Source organism: Theropithecus gelada, chromosome 12, assembly GCF_003255815.1.
Source record: "Theropithecus gelada isolate Dixy chromosome 12, Tgel_1.0, whole genome shotgun sequence".
Taxonomy (NCBI): domain Eukaryota; kingdom Metazoa; phylum Chordata; class Mammalia; order Primates; family Cercopithecidae; genus Theropithecus; species Theropithecus gelada.
The window spans coordinates 104201037-104214590 of NC_037680.1; the positions used below are offsets into that span (position 1 = coordinate 104201037).

Below are 13554 nucleotides of genomic sequence, written 5' to 3' on the forward strand. Positions count from 1 at the left end.
TTAGGAATTGTAAAATGGTGATATTCTAACTCAGTAGTTTTCCAAGTACAGTTTGGGACTTGTAGGGGATCCTTGAGACCTTTTCAGAGGTTCTTTACAGTTTAAAAAAAAAAAAGAAATAAGTTTAATAGTACTGAGACTCAGTTTGCTGTTTTTTTACTTCTGTTTTCATGGGTATACAGTTTTTCCAGAAGCTACATAACATAAAAATGCAGAAGCAGATGAGAAATCAGCTGCTACCTAACAAGGCATTAATGAAGTTTACAAAAATTACAACGGTAATCCCAGCACTTTGGGAGGCCGAGGCGAGTGGATCCACAAGGTCAGGGGATCGAGACCATCCTGGCTAGCACGGTGAAACCCCGTCTCTACTAAAAATACAAACAAATTAGCCGGGCGTGGCACGCCCTGTAGTCCCAGCTACTTCGGAGGCCAAGGCAGGAGAATGGCGTGAACCCAGGACTCCAGCGAGACTCCATCTCAAAAAAATAAAAACAGTATCTTTTCACTAATTTTTTTGTTTTGGGAAAAAATAGCCGTTTTTATAAATAGGTTACTTACATTAAGATGCAATAGTCTGGCCGGGCGCGGTGGCTCAAGCCTGTAATCCCAGCACTTTGGGAGGCCGAGACGGGCGGATCATGAGGTCAGGAGATCGAGACCATCCTGGCTAACAGGGTGAAACCCCGTCTCTATTAAGAAATACAAAGAAAAAAAAAAAACTAGCCGGGCGAGGTGGCGGGCGCCTGTAGTCCCAGCTACTCGGGAGGCTGAGGCCGGAGAATGGCGTGAACCCGGGAGGCGGAGCTTGCAGTGAGCTGAGATCCTGCCACTGCACTCCAGCCTGGGCGACAGAGCGAGACTCCGTCTCAAAAAAAAAAAAAAAAAAAAAAAGATGCAATAGTCTTATTCTTCTTTAAGAACATTACAACTATTTATAAATATCAGTAGATATGGTATACCACCATTTGTGCTCTTCAATATCGAACTCTTTAAAATAGTTTCATAACATTTCCAACATCTACCAATTAGGTGTTTTTTAATTACTATGAATTTATTTATTTGATATGTTTCACTCAAATTCAGTTATTCTTACTGATGCCCAAATTTTCCTCTCTTTAGATAATCTGTTTTTGAAACGAATTTAAAACTTCTGCAAATCTTGTTTTTATGTAGAAGAGCTTTGCCTGAATGTTCCTTTTTTTTTTTTAAACCTGTGAGCCACCGGTATATTCAGAAATGTTGAAAGAAAACTGTTTCTTCCCCACCTCTTGTTTTATTTACATAGAATATGGTACAAATGCGGTTTACTTCAGAGGCTTGCTTTGAATTTGGGCTAGCTTCTTTCTGTTCCTTGGCCAATGACTACATTCCAAACCTGGGTCAGCTACCTCACAAATGCATGCCTCCAGTCACCAGGACAACAAGACAATAGAGTGTCAGTACAAATAGGTCACTATCATTGAGTCCTAAATTGAACTAAATAATAGATGAGTATATTTGTGTTAAGAGGTGGCTAGTATTGATGATATCCTTAAACCATAGATAATCCACAAACAATTCTTCATATCAGGACAAAATAAAATACAAAGTTATGTTCTTAATCATTTCTGAAGGTTATATGACCAAACAGGCTGGCCCTCTTCTGCTACTCCTTTGCTAAACTCCTTGTTTGTTCCAGGTGTATTCTGGAAAATGTAAAAATATGTAAAGCTTATTCTGTGTGTACGTCTATATGTGAGGGAGGAAGGCAAGAACACACCTTTGGTTAATTTTTCCTCTGCAACCTTGCTTATCAGATTCATAGTATCTTTGGGAGTGAGAGTGCTTTGCTTTAAGAGGCGTCACAAAATAAGTTTAGAACAATTGGAATGGAAACACTGTTGGGATTTTTTTTCTTTTTAGGAAATAATTCTAAAGCTCATCCAAAAGAACAAAAAAGTAAAATTAGTTGGTAATAATTATTTACTGTTTGTAAAACAGTAAATAGACAATGTAAATGTAAAACAAACAGTAAATAGGATTTGTCCTATTAAATACTAAGTTTATCTCTGTCTTTTATGTACACAGTAATTTGTGATATAAACTTTCAATAATTACAGCAACCTGAAACTAGTGTTAGGATAGGCACAGATCTGTATATTAGATACTGAGATATACTTAACCTTCTTATATTATAAATGTGAATGATCTTGTAAAACAAATGAATTTCAGCATTCGTTGTGGAAGTTGGTTATTCAATAAATGGAAAATTAACTAGAATGTTACCTGACATGATACACCAAAATTTCAGAAAAATTTTAGCATTAAAATTTAAGTCATAAACGAAGCCATAAACATGTAGAAAATAGTCTCAAAAGGTCTACCTGCAAAATGTTTATTAATCCCAAGGGGGACAAACAGTGACTTTAAAATGGATAAAGATACATTTTAACCAAATAATCCAAGTATACACCAGTACTGGGACAAATTGATGTTGTGTGTCTTTCTTGATAATGATGCACTGGGAAGGACATGTCACTTATGTAGTATCTTCCCCAAAATACATAACATTAATTTAATCATGAGGAAGCCCAAAGTAAGGGACATACCACCAAACAGCTGGCCTGTACTCTTCAAAGATGTCATAGTCGTGAAAGACAGAAAGAGTAAAGAATGTTCCAGGTTAAAAGAGACAAGACAGTTAATGGATTCTGGACAAGGAAAACCTTTTCTTTTTACTATAAAGGCCATTATTAAGATTACTGACTAATCTGTAGATCAGATAATATAAAATATTAATGTCTTGGCTTTGATCGCTGTGCTATGGTTATGTAAAAGAATGTACTTATTTTTAGAAAATACACATTTAGAGGTAAAAGGCTTGTTATGTCACCAATTTAAATGGTTACAAAAATTCTTTTTCTCAGAAGGATAAAGCAAATGTTACCATTGGAGACTTGGTAAAGGGTATGTGGGATGTGTTTCTATTATCAACTTTTCTGTAAAATAAATTATTTTGTAATTAAAAAAAACCACCAAATTGTAATGTTTAAGGACATGGCAGGGGCGTGGGTAATAGTAAAACACTAAGAGTGATTACTATAGAAAATACAGCCAAATAGCCAACTACATATTTAGCATTTGAATGCAGAAGGACTTTATAGACTAAAAGCAATGGAAGAAGTCACAAAGTAAAAACTGATACATTTAGCTAGATAAAACAAGGAAACTCGTGGAAGGCAGAGTAAATAAAATTAAAAGGCAGAGCCATTGTTCTGTGCCAGGCACCATACCATACAGGGTAATTTACTTACGTTATCTTAGTTTGAGAGAGTTGGGCAGATGATAATTTTCCTTGAAACTGCTATGACTTGACTAATTATAAGTCTTAAATTTATAAATCTCTTTGTAATTTACAAAGCATATTCATAAATAACCTGTGTGTTGAGGGGGTAGGGAGGGGTGCTTACCATACTCATTTCCTTACTGAAAGAAGAAAAGGCTTATTGCCCTGAGAAAACCACGAAACACAGCACCACACATCCACACACACACATCCACACCCCTGATTGTACCAGGGATGGACACCTAACCCTGAGGCTAGTGACTTATCAGGTCCTGTTTCTTCGTTCACAGAGGCTGTATTCAAACAATTAGTCATCTGAACTGAAAAATTGTATGTAGTGGGCTCTGTACAGGCTAACAAGTAAACAAACAAAAAGTTGTACTTAGAGAAGCAAGAGTGGGGATAAGACATAATATGAGAAGCAAAATGACAAACTATGTCTTGGTGGAGGGGTCGGTTGAGAGGGGGCTTAGGAGATAGGCACTCAGACTGCCCAGGTCCCAGATGGTTTCCTGTTTGCATTTCTGGTTCCCATGAAGTATTTGTTTTATTTTGGTGGAGTGCTTTGGTGTATGCTGTCTGCAAGTCTGTTTTTCTCTAAGCTGATATAGCTGGGTTTTGATTCTTTTCATCCTATCTGGAACACAGTTCTGATGTTAGAGACCTTAAGTGAAATAAGGTATGGGTATGTGAGTTGTGTGTGAAGTGAGATAAGGTATGGGTTTGTGAGTTGTGTGTGCTGCCCTTTACTAAGTCCTTACAGTAGATGTCTGAATTAGAGTTGTTGCTCTCCTTCACAATGCAGATACTTGCAAGTAAGTTTTCTTACTATCCATTGCATTTTATTTCTTTCTAGTATTCTAAATATTTGCTTCTTTCTTTCCTTTGTGAGATTTCCTAATCCCTTTCCAAATGTTTTATCATTTCTGTTTCTTTGTACTTAGTAGTTATTTAGAAAACAAGTGTTAAATACCTATTAATCTTTCACCAAAACTTATTCTGGTACTTTTTCTCCTGTATTATCAAGTGAATCAGTATGTATAATAAATTGGCTCTTAGATAGTCCTTGCTGTTGGGAAATTCTTCCTCCAGGGAAAAATTTTTGCCCACCTCTCTATGTTATTCCCTGTGCACATTCTAATACCTGTCTCTGAAACAGGTTTTTATTATCCTATTTAAATTGTTACTAGTCTTGGATGCTGGGATGGTAGCATAGTCCATGGTTACAGGTATGTTTGGGGTTGCCAAACTTTTTCTATGAAGAGTCAGATAGTAAATATTTTAGGCTTTATGGGTGCCATAAGATCTTTGTTGCAATTAATGCTGATGTTGTAGCTGTAAGTAGTCATAGACAAAAGGTAAGCAAGTGGTTGTGACTGTGTTCTAAGAAGATTTTTGTCTATACAAATAGGCCCCAGATTTAGCCCAGTTTGCTGATCCCTGGCTATATATGACGTGAGGATTTGGATCAGTGATTTTATTATTTCTACCTAAATAAGTTGGGGAACTAAATGTTCTAGGTCAGTGTGTATATTTTAGATGGAACAAAAGAAAAAAGATAATTTCTATTGTGCATACATTTGAGGGCTGTTAAGGAAGTTGCTTTCACTCATACACCAGGTATTAAGTGCTTACTGTGTGTCAGGTACCGAGCATACAAATAGTGTTGAATCAGAGAGGAGGTTCCTGCCTTATGAAATTTGCATTTCAAAATTATGAGATAAAGGTTGTGAAAATAATGTGAGAGTGTGTATCTGTGATTTGGTACAGGGATTATTGTCCCTTTGGATTGGGTGGTTAGGGAAGACTTTCTGAGGAAGCCAGTGGGCTGGAAAGAGTTTAAAATTAGTTTGGAGGGCTAATCAGGGGTCACATTCTGTTGAGCCTAATAGGCTGTGATGAAGAATTTGAATTTTATGTTAAGGAAGCTGTTATAAGGTAGTTTGTGCTTAAATAAATTATTTTTAAAGAAACCCTAGGACAAAATAAACAAGTTGGATTTGATACCTCGTAAGTCCAATACTTCCTTACCTGTCAATTTATGTGGCTGGTTTACAAAGGCACTTTGTCTCAGAGATCTCACATACAGCTTGTGTGCGCCTATTTTTAGTTAGTTACTCAGTTGCATAAGTTCTAATTCTTGCCAGCACATTTTATAAAACCAAATGTTAAGATAGGATATACCATAAAGTTCCTAAAAAAGGTATATGTAAATGCAAAACCATCAGTTTCTCTTGCATAAAGCACATGCGGATAGTGTTTTTGTTTGTGCAGGCATCATTCAGTTTATGTATTGTTTAGAGATATGTCACTGAGAAATACAAATCAGCTGGTGGTCTAGAAATATAGTCAAAGTAATGTAGGCTGGATCAGTGTAGGAAATGTTAACAATATACTTAACATTAATAATGTACTTGTTTTTCCAGTATTTTACTTGAGTCATGGCATATATTTGAGATGATTTCTCTGAGTATGGACTTTTTCTCCCTCGTTTCTTCCTTTTAGGGCAAAATAATATGTTGGCGATAGAATTTTGTATAGGTCCATGGTACCTGTCTAGAGAGCTTCTAATGGTATTTTCTGTTTGTTAATATTTATTTTTGTTCAGTTTTTCTGCCCCATTCCAAAAAGTGGATATTGATTACTTGTTCATCAAATTTTTAGTTGTTAAACTATTCTGTTATTTGTTCCTGTGTTTTATGGGTGGTATTATTAAGTGCTGTGATTATATCTTATATCCAGAAGGAGGCAGGATTACTTAGAGGATTGCTCCATCTCTACTAAGTAGAGAAAGGACAGAAAAGAAAGTATGAAATCTTGTTGGATGTATGTAGATTGGCTGAGTGAAAAAAAGATTCTTTAAATTTCAGATCCTCTGTCCTTTCCTTATTCTTATATCTTTCTATATGGAGGTTACAAGCAGAGTCATGCCATGTGGTTTATTCTTTTTATCTTTTTTGTGAAAATAAGGTTTTCTCCAAATAAAGGTGAATATCCATTTCAACAAGTTTCCACTCCAATTTGCTGTCCCCCTCAAGGATTACTGATATAACACTGTTTCTTACCTTTCCTTTTATATATGAGTAATTGGGAATGAGTATGAAGGTTTCCTATTTCTGGTATTCATAACTGAGTTTGTTAAATTGCTAGCCCTGTATATATTTATTATCATGATTTGGCTGCTGTGCTGGATACCTGCTATCTGCACTTCTCACTCTGGTCTTTTCCTTGCTCTGGCTCCAAGCAGCTGGTCTGTCTGGATATACAAATCGGCTTCTTGTCACTGGTTTCTAGTTGGGTTCAGCTGGTGGGGAACATTTTATTTTCCTGACTTCTTCCTGTGGGATTTCTGCAGCCTGGCTGCATCCTTCCATTAAAGTCTGCAGTTCCTATCAGGGCTGATAGTTCCTGTCCGGCAGCTGACATTTTTCTTTCCTCCCCTGCTTTATGCCAACGGGTAGTGGTAGGCCCTGCTGTTACTAACCCTGGGATATAACATTCTCACTTGTGATTCCTTACAACCCACCTATGCTTCGTAATAGTCTCCTTATTAAACTTCCTTCAAATTATCCAAATTGACCGTGCCGTCTGTTTCTATGGTAACTGACTGATAAAATATGCTTTAATATTTTAGATTCTGTCAGTGGCTATTATGATTCCAATTACAGAGTGGATTAGGACTATTAAGGGAAAAAATTAACAATTTTATGAATTTATTCTGTTGTCTGGTGTGATTTTATTTTTAGTTCTTCCATAAGATCTGGCTTTGAGTATTACCAGTTTATTGAACACTTAATATGGCCCAGCCTATTGTTTGAAGCATTATGGGAAATCCAAAAGTAAATGAGACACATGCTCCATGATTCTACTACTAGGCAGTTTGGAATGAGTTTCCTGTGAGAGCTACAAAATGCTAGAAGTTCAGAGGAGGGAGATTGCTCTGTCAAGATCGCTTTGATTGTGTCTGTGGCAGGAATGAAGGGAGATCTACAATTTCCTGTATTTTCCTGGTAAGACCACCCTTCCCAGTCGTTGCTTATCTCATCACTCCATAGTCCATCACTGCAAAACACTTAAAGAGGCTAGACCCAAAAGTAATATAACTAATATGATTTTTTTTTTTTTTTTTGAGGCAGTCTTGCTCTGTCACCCAGGCTGGAGTACAGTGGCGCGATCTCAGCTCACTGCAGCTTCCGTCTCCCAGGTTCAAGCAGTTCTTCTGCCTCAGCCTCCTGAGTAGCTGGAATTACAGGTGCATGCCACCACACCCGGCTAATTTTTTTTGTATGTTCTTAGTAGAGACGGGGTTTCACCATTTTGGCCAGGCTGGTCTTTACCTACTGACCCCCCAAAGCACTGGGATTATAGGTGTGAGCCACTGTGCCTGGCCAAACTAATGCTATTTAAAGTTTATATACCTGTTCTCGGTACAAAACATATATTAATTTATTTAACTCTCTACACCTCCCTATGAAATAGGTTCTATTATTATTTGCATTTTACAAATAAAGAACAGTTACTTTGCTCAAGTCAAATAGTAGCAAACAGAGTTGGAATTCAAACTCATGCAGTCTGATTCCCTTGTCCAAGCTCATTAACTACCATAACCACCACATTATTCTATAATTAGAATTGATTATTCACCTCCCCAAAAAGAGACCATCAAAACTAATTCCATTGTTCCATATAATTCCTTGTTTTAGGTGTCATTCTTGCTCCTCAGTGCTGTTTTTAGCCCCTCACCCCCACTTTTCATGTCAATAGATTTTATCACTTGCTGCATCTTCTTGTTGCAATCATACCAGTCAGTCTTCCTTATTCAGTATTTATTTATTTATTTAGAGACAGGATCTCACTCTGACACCCAGAATGGAGTAGAGTGGTATGATCAAGGGTGACTGCAACCTCTACTTGCCAGGCTCAGGTGATTCTCTCACCTCAGCCTCCCTAGTAGCTGGGACTACAGGTACACCACCATGCTCAGCGAATTTTTGTATTTTTTGTAGAGACTGAGTTTTGCCATGTTGCTCAGGCTGGTCTTGAACTCCTGGGCTCAAGCAGTCCATCTGTTTTGGCCTCCCAAAGTGCTGGGATTACAGGCGTGAGCCATCGTACCCAGCCCCCTCATTCATTTTAAATACTGTTTTTATTCCCGCTAGTGTTAATCATTTTGGCAGTTCCAGTATCCACATAGATATCTTCATGGCCTCCTGAATTCCTTGACCTCCAGTGATCGTCCATACTACTTTAGACCTTTTATTGATTGTTAACTGTATCACCTTCCAGATTTCAGTTTAAAGCATCCAGTTCTCTGACCACCACTGATTCTCTCTTTCCGGCTTACTCCCTCTAATACTGGAGCCACAGCAATTTTGGGACAGTCATCAGCACCTCTGTTCCTTCATTTCACTAAATCCCTTTGTTATCCATCTTCCTCATGATGTCTTTATTTTTCTTAGCTTACATTCCATGGTCTGTTAATATAATCACCTTTTTCCACCCTCAGTCCTATTCTGCTCCATTAACCCAATATTCTACCTACTTTTACCTAAATAACCAGATAAAGCTGGAGAAAAACACAGCCTTCTGACTACTTTCACTTTAGATATTGATGGCCACAAGTCTTCAGTGCTTCCTAGTCAATTCATTCTCTCCCATTTTTCCCAACCTTGAAACCCCCTTTTTTCAATTGATGGTGTTTATTTTACTAAAAAACCAAAACAAGCAGAAAAGAGACTTTATCGGCAAGTCTAGATGCCTGAAATAGCAATGTTAGTAGAATGTTGGGAGCAGAAGGCAACCTTTCAGGGACTAAACTATGAGTAGGTCATAAGGAGTTAGAGATTGATGCTTTCCCGGATGTGTCACTGAAACGCTGTCTGTGTTAAATGAATCTTGCCCCATAATAGGTTTACTGGCTGTATTTGGGAAATGCTGAAAGCTATGTATAGTTTGAATCTGTTTCCCTCTGTCTCTGATGTGCTGATACAGAAGCAAGGAAAGATGAATAAAATTACAGGTAGAAAGTAAGTTTCCATCTGCTGGCCTAGATGTTACTAAAGCATTGGTTTTCAAACTTTCACCCACTTCAGAATAACCTGGAGGACTTGATAAAACAGATTGCTGGGTTCTACCTAGAGGGACTGATTTCACATGTCTTGGGTGGCTCCTGAAAATTTGCATTTCCAACAAGTTCTTAGTTGACAACTGATGCTGCTTGCTGATTTACGGAATTGGGAATCATATATTGAGAGTTACTTCATTTAAGTAAGAATTCAACTGCCAAGAGCGTCAAGAATGGTTAGGATTTTGATCTATACATATAGGAAATAGCTGCTATGGGGCAATATAATGGAAAATTAGAGCTGATTAATAACTTTGAGGGACTTTGACAGTGAGACGGTTTGAATTTATAGGGGACTCAAGCAGCTATTTTTAATGACTTTTTCTCCAGCAATGTGACCTTTCAGAGAGCAGGAACAGAACCACAGCAGTTAGTATATACAATTTTGAGGGAATCCTACAGGCTGCTTATGTCAAATATTTTATCATCAAGCACTCCATCTTTGCTTTGCATTACCATTGTGAGTGCCAAGATGGCAGCTGTATGATCTGTCTGCCCTTAGCCCATCTGCTTCATTTTATTTATTTGTATGCTTATTATTTATTCATTTATTGATTTTAATTTTAAAAAGTTGTATATGGCAGAGGCTTTGCAATGTAGAGAATAAAGTGTCCATCAAGTACAGTCAATAGTTTCATGGCTTTGGGTAAATAACTACCCTGTCTCTTGTTTTCTCATTTGGAAAGTTTTAAAATAGAAGAATGAGAAACGGGCCTCCCTTTATGAATATAACTGATAAATCTTTAAAAATCTTAAAGAATTACATTTTAGGAGAATCATTAGTTAGGTTTCTGCCTGAGGAGAGTCCCATGTAGTTCTTTTAACTGGCTAAATATTATTGGACAAGCTGGGTCTCTTAAAGGTTTGTAGTATTTCTGGCAGTAAGTTGCACTACTATTCCTGGGTGTCTGTACTTCTGAGGCGTTGCCAGTGAAATGTTTTCATAATGGATTGTGCCTTACTGTAGTCCTCACTCTTGTCAACTGTCACTTCCTAAATGACTTTATAATATCTGTACTGAGCCTGGAATAGGAAGGAACCACAAGAAATATTTGTATAGACAGACAGACACGGAGTCTCGCTCTGTTGCCAGTCTGGAATGCAGTGGTGCGATCTCGGCTCACTGCAACCTCTGACTCCCGGGTTCAAGCAATTCTCCTGCTTCAGCCTCTGGGATTATAGGCACGTGCCACCATGCCCAGCTAATTTTTTTTTTTTTTTTAATTTTTAGTGGAGATGGGGTTTCACCATGTTGGCCAGGATGGTCTCGATCTCCTGACCTCATGATCCGCCCGCCTTGGCCTCCCATAGTGCTGGGATTACAGGCGTGAGCCACCACGCCTGGCCTACAAGAAATATTTTGAAACACACTTGGGGACATGATAGGAGAGGAGAAGGGCAAGCCCTTTTTCCTATCTTTTCTCTTATTGATTCCGTACCCAGTTCAGTGAGCAGGTAAGATTGAGAAGTATGCTTTTCCTTCCCTGATTTCTTAAATATTTGTCAGCGTTTTTGAAACCAGACACCATGTTCTTTTCTTAGTGTCATAATTGCTTATTCTTTAAAATAATATAATTTTGGAAACTTGTTGACTTGTTCTTGATAATTTTGCTGAGGAATAATTGATAACTTTTGGATATTTAAATTGATAACATGTACATACTTAAAGTGTACAATTTGATGAGTTTTGACATTTGTATATACTGTGAAACCACTACCACAATAACAAGATAGTATATATTTTTATTGTGCAACCCTTTGCAATGAATCCACTGGTCTGCTTTTCTTCGCTGTAGACTGGTTTACATTGAAAATTTAAATGAATGGAAATATGCAGTATATACGTTTTGGTGGGGATAGTGCACAGGTTTCTTTCAGCGTAATCTTGAGGTTTTTTCGTGTTTCTCGTATTAATGGTTTTCTCCTTTTAATTGCTGAATAATATTCTTCTTTGGCTATTCTCCCATTTGTTTGTTTATTCACTTGTTTATGGACAATTGGATTATTTCCAGTTTGGGTAAAGCTGCTATAAATATTTATGTACAGTTTGAGTGTGGAAAAGTGCTTTTATTTTTCTTGAATAAATGCCTAAAAGTAGAATGGCTACGTCATATGCCAGGTCTGTGTTTAACTCTTGAGAAACTGCCAAATGTTTTCCAAAGTGCTTATACCATTTTACATTCTAAAGAGTTCCGGTTGTTCCACATTGTTACCAACACATGGTGTGGTCACACTTTGTTTTCAGCTTTTCTAGTAGTATCTATGCATGTCTATCTTGTGGAGTCTCAGTGTCTTTTTTTTTTTTTTTTTTAAAGATGGAGTTTTGCTCTTGTCGCCCAGGCCAGAATGCAGTGATGTGATCTCCACTCACTGCAACCTCCCCATCCTGGGTTCAAGTGATTCTCCTGACTCAGCCTCCCTAGTAGCTGGGATTACAGGCATGTGCCACTACTTAGTGGCCTGGCTAATTTTTTTGTATTTTTAGTAGAGATGGGGTTTTGCCATTTTGGCCAGGCTAATCCCGAACTTGTGACCTCAGGTGATCCGCTCGCCTCGGCCTCCCAAAGTTCTGGGATTACAGGTATGAGCCACCGCACCCGGCCTCAGTGTCATTTTAATTTGCATTTTATACATGACTGATGATAGTGGGCTGCTAATATCTTTGGTGAAGTGTTTGTTCAGACCTTTTGCCCCCTCTTTAAACAAGTGTTGGCTGGGCGTGGTGGCTCACTCCTGTAAACCCAGCACTTTGGGAGGCTGAGGCGGGTGGATTGCTTGAGCTCATGAGTTCGAGAGCAGCCTGGGCAACATGGTGAAACACTGTCTCTTCAAAAAATACAAAAAATTAGCCACCTGTGGTGCTGCACTCCTGTAGTCCCAGCTTACTCAGGAGGCTGAGGTGGGAGGATAGCTTGAGCCTGGGAGGCGGAGGTTTGCAATAAGCTGAGATTGCGCCACTGCGCTCCATTCTGTGCTATAGAGACAGATCTTTTCTCAAAAACAAACAAAAACCGAAACAAGCGTTGGGTTATCTTGTATAATTGAGTTATGGGAGTTCTTTATATATTCCAGTTTCAAGTTCTTACACATTTTGCAAATACTTTCTATCAGTTGTTATCTTGATTTTTGTGTTTTTTAAGTTTTTTGAAGAATAGTTTTTTATTTTGATGAAGTCTGTCAGTTTTTCTGTTTATAGTTCTTTTTGTGCTGTTTCATTTCATTTCTCTTTTGGTTTTTCTGGAAGTTAAATTTCTCAGATTCTCATTTTTTAGCTATCAGACAAAAAATGCATAGGAGCCAACTATAAAGCTAATAGTGTGTTTGCCTTACGTTTGTGTTTATTGTTACAGTTTTACGGTAAATTGTTTATGATTCTAGTGTTTTTGCTTGTTCTTTTTGGTTTTTTAGACTTGCTAACGGGCCTGTAAAATTGCTCTTGGTTCGTTCCTTTGTTTTGTGAGTAAGGGAACAGAGATTTACACAGGTTACATGACTTTGCTAATGGTGAAGTTTATGATTATGCCAATACTGAAAAGACCCCAGGTCCTCTCAAATCCCATTTCACTGTTCATTTCCCCTTTTTAATGATTTTGTTGCTAAAATTTTACTGCATACTGCAACATATTAAAAAGAAATTTAGTTCCTTTATTTCTGTTTATTAGTGTCCTCATTGAAAGCATATTATTACAATTATTATGTAGATTAGCTTCCTGAAAGAATCACAATATCCCCTTAAAATTTCATTAAGTGAAGATGTTGAATTTAACATATATTTTTTTGATTCTTTCCAAAGGTCTGTAAACAGATTTGGCTAGGATTATTTGATGATAGATCTTCAGCAATTCCAGACTTCAGGGATCCACAAAAAGTGAAAGAGTTTCTACAAGAAAAATATGAAAAGAAAAGATGGTGAGTGAAGAGTTGTATGTAGACTAAAGCCTCCCCAAATCACATGTTAACTATGGGTAAGGTTAGTCTGACACAATGAAGGATAAAAGACAGACAGTGAGAGCTTAGATAGGTATATAATTCATTATCCCTTGGCTTTTTGTTGGTTTGGTTTCCGAAAACCTTTACTTCTACTTTATCTTAACTCACCTGT

General features: G+C 37.6%; 1 protein-coding gene across 7 annotated transcripts in view; it reads left to right on the forward strand.

The window, feature by feature from the left end:
* The window catches only part of AGFG1 (ArfGAP with FG repeats 1), an 88944-nt gene that overhangs the window by 34647 nt on the left and 40743 nt on the right, over positions 1-13554 (forward strand). For all 7 annotated transcript variants that reach the window (XM_025404530.1, XM_025404531.1, XM_025404532.1 and 4 more), the window contains exon 3: positions 13246-13361. In XM_025404530.1, the coding sequence (XP_025260315.1) occupies positions 13246-13361 (116 nt within the window). The remainder of the gene's footprint in view (positions 1-13245; positions 13362-13554) is intronic.